Source organism: Chiloscyllium plagiosum, unplaced genomic scaffold (assembly GCF_037043375.1).
Source record: "Chiloscyllium plagiosum isolate Xiang-an unplaced genomic scaffold, Cpla_swu_hap1 HiC_scaffold_14, whole genome shotgun sequence".
Lineage (NCBI taxonomy): Eukaryota > Metazoa > Chordata > Chondrichthyes > Orectolobiformes > Hemiscylliidae > Chiloscyllium > Chiloscyllium plagiosum.
The window spans coordinates 6,511,722-6,524,124 of record NW_028270152.1 but is presented as its reverse complement, the minus strand read 5'-3'; the positions used below and the strand labels follow the sequence as shown (position 1 = coordinate 6,524,124).

The 12,403-nt window shown below is 43.5% G+C and overlaps 1 protein-coding gene across 1 annotated transcript in view; it reads left to right on the top strand.

Moving 5' to 3' along the window:
* Window positions 1-315: 315 nt before the first annotated feature.
* Window positions 316-12,403, top strand: part of rpn1 (ribophorin I) — a 31,927-nt gene continuing 19,839 nt past the window's right edge. The window contains exons 1-2 of the mRNA XM_043707578.2: window positions 316-628; window positions 11,597-11,661. Coding sequence (XP_043563513.1) covers window positions 392-628; window positions 11,597-11,661 — 302 coding nt within the window. The 5' untranslated portion in view covers window positions 316-391. The remainder of the gene's footprint in view (window positions 629-11,596; window positions 11,662-12,403) is intronic.

Below are 12,403 nucleotides of genomic sequence, written 5' to 3'. Positions count from 1 at the left end.
TTTCTTATTTTTGCTTAATGAAGTTTCATGGTGACTTTTGTGGTGATCATTGTATTTTACTTCCCCACCCCACCAAAACCCAGTGGCTTTTCAAATCTAAACCCAAATAATTCTGACAGGAAGTGAGGCAGTTCTGAGGAAGGATCACTCGAGCCGAAATGTTAACTTTGATTTCTCTCCACAGTTGCTGCCTGAACTGCTGAGATTTTCCAGCAACTTCCGTTTTAGTTTCTGACAGGCAGTGAGTTGGCCGCTATCCGTTGCTAAGGGTGGGAGGGTCCTTGAAGACAGACGCCGCCATCTTGTTGTGGGATGGGGGAGGAGAGAGCGAGGGAACCGGAGGCCGGGCGGAGCTGATCAAAATCCATCTCCATCCGTTCTTTATGTGAGGATGAAGGTTCTTTTCACCCACATCATCCTCTTCTGCGGGCTCTGCTCTCCCTTGCTGCCGGTGTATGGCAGCTCCCTGGTGAACGAGGATGTCAGGCGCTCGATAGATTTAGCGACTCACTTGGCAAAAATTACTGCCGATGTGACGCTGTCCAACAGCGGGCCCTCCCCGGCTTCATCCTTCATCCTGGCGGTGGAGCCGGGCCTGGAGAACCACTTGGCCTATATAGGAGTCACCGTAAGCGTTTTTTTTTGTTTAATTTGTCCGTTCAAGTTCAGTTACTTTTAATTGCATTTTTGTATATTTTGCTTAAAAAATACCCGGTCCTCTTCGTAAATACGAAACCTTTACAAATGAACGGTAAATGCTCAAAGGAATAAATATGTTGCATTGGGCTACACGGTTTGCGTTTTGCAAAAAGAGAAGGCTAACGTGTCTTTGAAAGTTTTTTTTTTGTGTGGCTGACCGGGGGTTTGGTGAATGAATGATACTGAGCTTTGCTTCCGTGTTGGTGCAATTCCAGGAGTTTGACACGTATGCATAAAACTCAAGTACTTCAGGGTCAGATACCCACACGCTGCAGAGTTAAATATATTTTAACCCTACTGCAATTGTCAACTAAATGTACAGAAATACATATTTTAATTGCAATTGCAGTTTAAGAAAACAACTTAATGTCAAAAAGCCAAACCTTGTATTCAAATATTTAGTTAAAAATCACACATCAGGTTATAGTCCGTCAAGTTTATTTCGAAGTACTAACTTTTGGAGTGCTACTCCTTTGTCAGGTGGAGCAGGATCATCGGACACAATTTATAGCAAAATATCACAGTGTTGTACAACTGGGCCTGTATTGAACAAACATTTAAATTTAATATTGTTGGTCTTTCATTTTCTCTCACATTGTTCTCAAACACTCCCTAAATTGTTGCATCTTAAATTTGTTTGCCCTAGTTCATAGAGATGTACACCATGGAAACAGACCCTTCGGGCCAACCAGATATCCCAACCCAATCTGGTCCCACCTGGCAGCACCCAGCCCATATCCCTCCAAACCCTTCCTATTCATATACCCATCCAAATGCCTCTTAAATGTTGCAATTGTACCAGCCTTCACCACTTCCTCTGGTACCTCATTCCATACACTTAGCACCCTCTGGTGAAAAAGTTGCCCCTCTGGTCTCTTTTATATCTTTCCCCTCTCACCCTAAACCTATGCCCTCTAGTTCTGGACTCCCCAACCCCAGGGAAAAGACTTTGCCTATTTACCCTATCCAAGCCCCTCATAATTTTGTAAATCTCTATAAGGTCACCCCTCAGCCTCTGACGCTCCAGGGAAAACAGTCCCAGCCTGTTCAGCCTCTCCCTATAGCTCAAATCCTCCAACATCCTTGTATATCTTTTCTGAACCCTTTCAAGTTTCACAACATCTTTCCGATAGGAAGGAGACCAGAACTGCATGCAATATTCAAACAGTGGCCTAACCAATGTCCTGTACTCAATACTCTGATCAATAAAGGAAAGTATACCAAACGCCTTCTTCACTATCCTATCTACCTGCAACTTCATTTTCAAGGAGCTATGAACCTGCACTCCACGGTCTCTTTGTTCAGCAACACTACCTAGGACCTTACCATTAAGTGTATAAGTCCTGCTAAGATTTGCTTTCCCAAAATGCAGCACATTGCATTTATCTGAATTAAACTCCATCTGCCATTTCTCAGCCCATTGGCCCATCTGGTCAAGATCCTGTTATAATCTGAGGTAACCCTCTTCGCTGTCCACTACACCTCCAATTTTGGTGTCATCTGCAAACTTACTAACTGTACCTCTTATGCTCGCATCCAAATCATTTATGTAAATGACAAAAAGTAGAGGACCCAGCATCGATCCTTGTGGCACTCCACTGGTCACAGGCCTCCAGTCTGAAAAACAACCCTCCACCACCATTCTCTATCTTCTACCTTTGAGCCAGTTCTGTATCCAAATGGCTAATTCTCCCTGTACTCATTGAGATCTAACCTTGCTAATCAGTCTCCCATGGGGAACCTTTTTAGTTCTAGACTTAGAAAGTATTTTCAAAACACAAATTCTGATTCACTTCTATCAAAACTACAAAAGATTTTCAGCACTTTTTTGTTTGTAATGTCTGCTAACTCACCTAGAGTTTTGACAGGTAGTTTTGTTCATAATGCCTGTCTCCAAGTGAAATAAACTAAAAGGAAGATTTCCATCTGTATCGCACCAGCCACAATTGAAATGTGCCAAAATGTTTGCAGCAAGTTAAGTGTTGTCACTGTTTATATCAGGAATTTGTGCACAGCTTGTTGCAACAAATATCAAGTGGAAAAAAGTGCTTGTATACAAATAGCACTTTTTACCTCACTGTCTCAAAGAGCTTCACTGCCAATGAAGCATTTCTGAATTATAATCACTACCAAGCAGCCAATTTGGACACATCAAGCCTTAGAAACAGAAATGTGATAATATCCATGTGATATTGGTTTTAGTAGTGTTAACTGTTGAGAGATAGATATTGGCCAGGCAACTGCAATAGAACCAAGGGATTGTTTACCTGAAAGATCAGATGTGACCTCTGCTTCATGTCTCATCTAAACAATGTACTCACTTCTGTACTGAGTGTTAGCCTGAGTGGATGCAAGTAGTGGATAATTCCTCGATCTAGAATCTGAATGAGAGGTCTAAGTGTAACGCACTGAGACTTAGCTGTTCCAGAAATATGTTTACTAATGGGAATTGAAATAAAAACTTTTAATGGAGATCACCAAAGTATTCGGATCAGTCACATCACAAGATGTTTAGAATCTGTTTTCAGATTGAGAAATGTCTACACATTTTGTTATATAACGGTTCTGCAAGCCTGTTCCAGCCCTGTTATTGCCGTAGCTCGTACTGATGAAGCGCTCATTTATTTCTGTAGCTGGCATGCTGTTACAGTACCTGTCGACTTGACTATTCCACTGTTACTCTCCCACATTAAGTTTATTAAATCCACTTATTCCTGCCAAAGCTGCAGTGTATGGTCTGTATGTGATAATGTCAAAAAGCACTGCAGTCTCATCAGTGAAGGAAACTGAGGGTAGTGTCTTTTACAACTTCATGTTGCAAATAATTTTTTTTTGTCCTGTTTGTTTAATCTGTGTTGACAGGAGGAAGTAGGAATGCAGATGCTGGAGAGTCAGAGTCAAAAAGTGTGGTGCTGGAAAAGCACAACAGATCAAGCAGCATCTGAGTAGCAGGAGAGTCAACGTTTCGGGCATAAACCCTTCATCAGCCTGCCATTGGTGTTGACAAGCACAGTCATCCTGATTCAAACCCAATCCCATTGACCAGTGCTTGCTAACCTCTGCTGGCTTCCAGTCCAGTACCTCAACTTTAAAATTCTTCTCGATGGCCTCACTTGTCCCTGTCAGTGTAAATTTCTCCAGTCTCACAACTATCAAGCATTCCATCATTTCTGTGCAACCTTCATACCTAACTTCTTTGCACTACCATTGCTGGATGTACCTTCAGCTTGCAAAGCTCTGAGCTCTGGAATTCCTGTTCAGTTCTCCACATAAAAATAAAAAAAACATTCCCGATGAAGGGCGTTTGCCCAAAACGTTGATTTTCCTGCTCAGATGCTGCCTGACCTGCTGTGCTTTACCAACACCACACTCTCAACTCTAATCTCCAGCATCTGCAGTCCTCACTTTTGCCACATAAATAGTGTCCAACTTTACATTATTGCACTTTACTGAATGTCTCATGACTCTCTCTTGCACTCAGCTGTCCTCCATATTAAAAGGTGGCATCTAGATAAAGGATAATAAGAATAATTTGGTCAATGCTAGGAAACTAAATTGTTAGTAGAGAACTTTTGGAGTGTATTTTAAATAACAAGGATTATTGAAAACACAGAACAGTACAGGCCCTTCAGCTCTAGATGTTGTGCTGTCCTTTTATACTACTCCTAAGATCAAACAAATCTACATACCCTTTATTTAACTATCATCCTTGTGCCTATCCAAGTGTCGCTTAAATGTCCCTAATGTATCTGACTCTACCACCACTGCCTGCAGTGCATTCCACCCACCCACCACTTTCTGTGTAAAGAACAGACTTCTGACATCTCCCCTAAAACTTTCTCCAATCACCTTAAAATTATACCCCCTCGTGTTAGCCATTTCAGCTCTGGGGAAAATGTCTCTGGCCATCCACTCTTTTTCTCATCATCTTGTACACCTCTATCAAGTCACCTCCTATCCTCTTTGCTCCAGTTAGGAAAGCCCTGCCTCCCTCAACCTTTCTTCATAAGACCTGCCCTCTAGTCCAGGCAGCATCCTCTAAAGCTTCCACATCCTTCCTATAATGAGGCAATCAGAACTGAACTCAGTGTTCCAAGTGTGGTCAAACGGGGTCTTTGCAGAACTGCAGCATAACCTCTCAGCTTTTAAACTCAACCCCCCTGCTAATGAAAGCCAACACACTATATGCCTTCTTAACAACCCTATCAACATGTGTGGCAACTTTGAGGGATCAATGCACATCGGCCCCAAAATCCCTCTGTTCCTCCACACTACCAACAATCCTGCCTTTAGCCCTGTAATCTGGTATTCAAATTTGACCATCCAAAATGAATCAGTTCACTTTTCCAAGTTGAACTCCAACTGCCACTTATCAGCCCAGCTCTGCATTGTCAATGTTCCATTGCAACCTACAACAGCCCTCCACACTATCTATAATTCCACCAACCTTTGTGACATTGGCAAACTGACTAACGCACTCTTCCACTTCCTCGTCCAAGTCATTTATAAAAAATCACAAAGTGCAGATGTCCCAGAATAGACCCCTGCAGAACACCACTGGTGGCCGAGCTCCAGGCTGAATACTTTCCATTGACTACCACCCTCTGTCTTTCATGGGCCATCCAAATCTGTATCCAGACAGCCAAATTCCCCAATATCCCATGCCTCCTCACTTTCTGAATGAGTCTACCATGGGGAACCTTATCAAACGCCTTGCTAAAATCCATGTTGACCACATTCACTGTTCTACCTTCAATGTTTTGTTACATCTTCAAAGAATTCAGTAAGGCTTGTGAGGCATGACCGGCTCCTCTCAAAGCCGTGCGGACTATCTCTAATCAAACTATGCTTTTCCAAATAATCATAAATCCTGTCTCTCAGAATCCTCTCCAATAATTTGCCCACCATCAATGTAAAACTGGTCTGTAATTCCCATGGTTATCCCTATCCTTTTCTTTAACAAGGGAAAAACATTTTTCATCCTCCAATCATCTGGTACGACTCCAGTGGAGAGTGGCGATGCAAAGATCATCGCCAAAGGCGCAACAATCTCTTTCCTCTCTTCCCTCGCTTCCCATAGTAACCTTGGGCATATCCTGTCTGGGAAATCTCCTCCCACCCTATCTCCTGTAAAAACACTATCCCTTACTCCCAAGTCCTCCACCTCCGCTGCATCTCCTCCAAGGAGTACCAATTCTACCATAAAACATCCCAGATGGCCTCCTTCAAAGACCACAATTTCCCCTTCCAGTCAACAATACCTTCCAGTGCGTCTCCTCCACTTCACATACCTCTGCCCTTGAACCCGATCCCTCCAATCCCAACAAGGACAGAACCTCCCTGGTCCCCACCTTCCACCCCACCAAACTATGGATACAATGCATTATCCTCTGCCATTTCTGCGACCTATAGACAGACACCACCACCAGAGGTATTTCCCTCCACATCTCTTTCTGCTTTCCGCAGAGACCATGCCCATCGCGACTCCCTTGTTAGGTCCACGCCTTCCACCAATCCACCCTCCACTCCCAGCACCTTCCCTTGCCCACACCTCCCCCTCACCTCCATCCAAGGCCCCAAAGGATCCTTCCACATCTGACAGAGATTTTCCTGCACCTCCACACACGTCATCTACTGTGTCCGTTGCTCCTCTACACTGGGGAGATAGGACACCCACTTGTGGAACATTTCAGAGAACATCTCTGGGACACGCACTAAACAACCCCACTGCCTGTGGCTGAACACTTCACTCCCCCTCCACTCTACCAACGACATGCACGTCCTGGGCCTCCTCCACCGCCAGATTCTAGCCACCTGACGCCTGGAGGAAAAATGCCTCATCTTCCTCCAACCACACGGAATCAATATTGATTTCACCAGTTTCCTCATCTCCCCTACCCTCCCCTTATCCCAGATCCAACCCTCCAACTTGGTACCTCCCTCTTGAATTGTCCTACCTGTCCATCTTCTTTCCCTCCTATCTGCTCCGCCCTATCACCATCACCCACCACCTTCATCTATCTATCGCATTCCCAACTACCAGCCCCATGCCCCTCCCATTTATCTCTCAACCCCCTTGGGCATCCTCCACATACCTGATGAAGAACTTATGCTTGAAAAGTTGACTCGCCTGCTCCTTAGATGTTTCCTAACAGGCTGTGCTTTTCCAGCACCACACCTTTTGACTCTATTTCCTGTCTGGCCCAGGAGACTTATCAATCTTTGTTTTTCAAAATTTCCAGCACATCCTCTTCCTTAACATCAACCTGTTTGAGCATATCAGCTTGTTTCCCACCGTCCTCACAAATGACAAAGTCCCTCTCCTCGTGAATACTGAAGCAACGTATTCATTAAAGACCTCCCCTACCACCTCTGACTCCAGGCACAAGTTCCCTCCATTATACCTGATCAGCCCTACCTTCACTTGCCATATTTTCTTTTCCTCTCATAAGTGTAGAATGCTTTGGGGTTTTCTTTAATCCACCCTCCAAGGCTTTTTCCTGCCCCCTTTTAGCTCTTCTAAGTCCATTCTTCAGTTCCTCCCTGACTACCTTATAACCCTCGAGCCCTGTTTGATCCTTGCTTCCTTCTTCCTCTTGACTAGATCCACATCTCTTGTCATCCAAGGTTCCTTCAATCTCCTGTTCCTTACTTGCCTCTGTGGCACAACTTATTCAGCACTCACAGCAAGTGCTCCCTAAACAATCTCCGCATTTCTGTTGTGCACCTCCCTGAGAATATCTGTTCCCAATTTATGCTCCATAGTACCTGCCTAATAGCATTGTAATTTCCCCCTCTCCCAATTAAATACTTTCCCGTACTGTCTACTCCTATCCCTCTCCATAGCTATAGTAAAGATCAGTAAATCCCTAGCCTCCCTAGGGATTTCTTTTAGAAAGGCAAGTAACTGACATTCATTATATGTGAGAATCTAGGACGACCACTTAACAGATGCTCTTAATATCCTCGGTGGCAACAAGATGCCTTCTCGATGCAACTAATATGACAAAATGGCTTCTAGGCTGCAAACTGACAATTCTGCTAAAGCTGCATAAAATGGTTTTTAAGTTACTAACTGCTAATTCTGCTAGAGCTGCCTATGTGGCTCACCACAGTCTGCTTCAATACAGATTAACAGACAAAGCACCCTTTAAAGCATATAAATAACTCGACTAGGTACGACATTACTAGTCATCCTGACTGACCTTCGGGTGCAGGTGCAGTCGCTCAGTTCATGAGGTAAGAGTGGCCTAAGCAATGGAAAATAAAGTTGGTTCGCAGGAAATATCATTGGAGCAAGTAACTGTCAAATAAAGCAGTGTTGTATATTGATTGTCCATTCAAACAATTACCAATATGATCATGGCCTGTACCCTTCTTTAAGAAAAATATTAAAATGTTTTAAGCCATTTGTGCAGATCCTCTGAGGAAAACGGAAGTGCTGGACCCCCGCGGGTCCAGATCTTCATAAGTAAGATGAAGATGCTGGAACAATTAGTAGTACAGAGGAACCTCTTATTCGAACGTCAATTATCCAAACAAGATCTCTCAGTCTCGATGTAAACTGTATTTTCCGAACGTTCGATTTCTCAGAGCAAAATACTCCCTGCTTGTGTCTTTCAGATAATCAAGATTCTTCTGTAGGTGGTTTGCATGCAAGCTGGAGCCAAGCTTGAGATTCAGCCAGCAACAAGTAGCTGGTTATTTTGTGGATTAGTGTCCAGCTATTGATGAGAAAGGCTTTGTGCCTGCTAGCAACAATGTGATTGGTTCCCAGGAAGTTGAACAGAGAGGGGAAGAAACCATCACATCTCCATTGGCTTAGGAGTTGTTTCTGTTTACAACTTTAAGCCTGAGGGAAACCAGTCTCTCTTTAGTTTTCCCTTCAGTTGCTGTAAATTATTGCTTTTAACTAATAACTCAAAAGCCTTTTTCTAAATGTGAACCAGACTCCTGTGTATCCTGCAAACAAATAGAAGTACAGCAAGGGAAGATCTGATCAGCACAAGAATCCCCTCAGCAAGCCCTGTGAACAGGGACCATTGAACAGCTTTCCCAGTTTTACCCTCTGCCCATAACACCTGTGTTTTTTTAATACTGTATCTGGAAGGGGAGTTTAAGGCGGAGTTGACGAATTTGAATTCATAGAGTTACATGGTGATGGTTCATAATTAGCTCAGGTAGACAGTCTTTATATAATAAATAGTAATTCTTGTTAAGTACAGAAACCTGCTCTCTGCTTTCTGTCAGCCTAGGTCTGAAAGACGGGTAAATTTGTGAATTCTGTGTACTTTTCAAAATATTCAACTTCTGTTTGTATCAGGATTTGATTTCCAGCACATTACCCAGCGAGGCATAACAGTGTGAAACCAATGTTGAGGCTTCAATTTGCTAGTCTTGAATCAGGTTAGATAATCTTGCCTGAGAGCTGGATGTTTTTGTTCTTAAGTCTAACTCAAGACTGCAATTTAACCCAACAATTACAGTACCAATATCCAAGAGTACGTCATTGAATTGATTTATTGTCACGTGTACTGAGGCACAGTGAAAAGCTTTGTCTTGGGAGCAATACAGGCAGATCACATAGTTAAATAGCATAGATAAATAAATAATAGGTAAACAGCAGCAAAACCCAAAACACAGGAATAGGCAAATGCTAAGAGTTTGTGGGTCCATTCAGTATTCTAACAACAGTCAAGCAGAAACTGTTTCGAAACCAGCTGATGCGTGTGTTCAGGCTTCTGTACTTTCTCCCCAATGGTAGAGTTGTAGAAAAGCATTGTCAGGGTGGGATGGATCTTTGAGAATGCTGGCAGCCTTTCCTCGACAGTGGGCCTGGTAGATGGATTCTATAGATTAGATTAGATTACTTACAGTGTGGAAACAGGCCCTTCAGCCCAACAAGTCCACACCGACCCGCCGAAGCGCACCTACCCAGACCCATTCCCCTACAAATACCCCTGCATCTAACACTACGGGCAATTTAGCATGGCCAATTCACCTAACCTGCACATCTTTGGACTGTGGGAGGAAACCGGAGCACCCGGAGGAAACCCACGCATACACGGGGAGAATGTGCAAACTCCACACAGTCAGTCGCCTGAGGCGGGAATTGAACCCAGGTCTCTGGTGCTGTGAGGCAGCAGTGCTAACCATTGTGCCACCGTGCTGCCTAATGGGAGGTTGGCCTTTGTGATTGTCCGGGTCGAGTTCACCACTCTCTGTAACCGTCTCTGATCTTGAATGGTACAGTTGCCATACCAGGTAGTGATACATCCAGACAGAATGTTCTCAATGGAGCCCCTATAAAAGTTGGCAAGAGTATTCGCAGTCATGCCAAATTTCCTCAGTTGCCTGAGGAAGAAGAGACATTGTTGGGCCTTTGTAACCAGTGCATCCACATGAAGAGTCCATTGTTAGACATGCCAAATTTTGGATATGTTAAACCAATATCTCATCAGATATAAAAATTCACAGAAGAGTGGGGAAGCTGTCTCCTGTCATACACATTGATCCCTCATCTAATATCATTAAAGATATATCTGGTTATTAGTTTATGCTGTAGTCTGTGTCCAAACTGCTGAATTGCCTTAACAGCTACTTTCCTTCCTTCTGAAACTCAACTATTCCCTGCTGTAACTGACAGATTTCAATAAATGCTAACTCTTCATGCCTGTTTCTCTTACCTAGTGTCTGGCTATTTGTCTTATTTTAGCATCACACTTTTTCTTGTATGGGTCAATGGGTTGTGTGGACCCCTGGTTGTTCACTACAATTGGTCCCTGTAGTATATTATTACCAAGAAGCTGCAGGACTGAGCCCTTCTGTAACCCCTTTCTTTTTCCTTAATCTGTGCAGAGTTATCTGATTAAAATCGGCACACTGTTGAACAGTGAGTATGTCCTTCTTGCTTCACTTGTGCTTGATCTCAGAAAATTCAAGTGATATTTGTGAGACTTGGATATGTTGTCTAGATTGAGATTGCAATGCAATACTGAGAGGCTGCTGAACTGATTTGGCTTTTGGGTGAAGTATTAAACCAAGTCCTTTGCCATGTCTGTCTGAAATGCGCTTGTTTACTCTTAGGCCATGAAAACACGATTGCCGTGCCAATTTATTAATTATTTTCATGTTTGTGGTTCTAACCCTGTGTTGAACAGAGGGAAGAAACCAATGATTTCTATCTAGTGGCGGAAAGTGTTCTGTATGGACAGATTTCATCCCTTTGTAAAACTTGCTGAAATTAGTATCTGGATCCCTACATATTGTTCACTTGGCTGAGAAAGCAAATGATGCTTGTAGCAGTGAGACATCATCCCAGCTGGAAGTCAGTGCCTTCAGGGAAGTGGGGAGCAAATTAGCAGTGAATAAACCGTGCACTGCAGTTGAGAGTGGGAGCACAATCCTTAGACTGAGGTATCAAGCTAATGTCTGTAATATCCTACCATGAGCTTTTTAGATTAGATTAGATTACTTACAGTGTGGAAACAGGCCCTTCGGCCCAATCAGTCCACACCGACCCACCGAAGCATAACCCACCCAGACCCATTCTCCTACATTTACCCCTTCACCTAACACTACGGGCAATTTAGCACGGCCAATTCACCTAACCTGCACATTTTTGGATTATGGGAGGAAACCGGAGCATCCGGAGGAAACCCACGCAGACACGGGGAGAATGTGCAAACTTCACACAGACAGTCGCCCGAGGCGGGAATTGAACCCGGGTCTCTGGCGCTGTGAGGCAGCAATGCTAACCACTGTGCCACCTTGCCGCCCATAAATGTCCCTACTGTTTTCACCATTCCTTATTTTTGACTCTAAGTTATTTGTGAGGGTGGTTTGTTAATTGTTTGAACTCCATTTTACAATTAATTTGACTTCTCATTTTATCCAGCTGAAAACTGATGATGATGAAGAAACCTCATTGTTATTGGAAGAGACGCGTATCACAGGCCAGAGGTAAGTGACTTAACTCTATCTTGTTTGTATCTATTCCCTATCAAAGGGTTCACGCTTTTATTTGCACTTTAACCTGGTAAAATCTGCACTTTTAACTATATAAAGCAGGCTTCAGCAGTCTCTGACTAGTTCAGGACATGAGACAAGTGAGAAAGGAAGGAGGAACTTCTGCAGTTCTGCTGCGTCCTGCCCAATGATTGCTGCTGTTCAGATGAACAGCACTCATTAGCTGATTGGTCAGCCAGTGGAGATGATCTACTGCACCAAATTGGCTGCTCTGGGTACTGACCATTTTATTGACATTACTTGGCCAACAGGCCCAGCTGTGATTTTTTTTTCACACCTCTGCACTAGCTTTTCTGGACCATACTGCATTACACAGCTGTCATTACAGATTTGGGAATCACAACCCCCACTCCACAAAAAAAATTTAAGCAGCTAATACTGCTGGCACTTCTTGATAGCCCCCTTGCAATTTCTCCACATTGTCTTGTCTGCTTGATTTAAGACTAGTTGTAATGTTACTGCTGTCCCCATCTCTGCCAAATTCTCTTTTTAGCCAAGCGGACACTGGGAAGTTGTTGTAGTGAACTAGGCCAGAGGTTCTCAACCAGGTGTCATACAATCCATTCAGCAAAGTCACTGGCAGCTGAGCGTGACCAGTCTCAGAAATTTCTTTCTACTGCTAGCCCATTTCCTTGTTGGAGGGCTTGCACTTTTTTGCTTGTAATGTTCCCTTCTC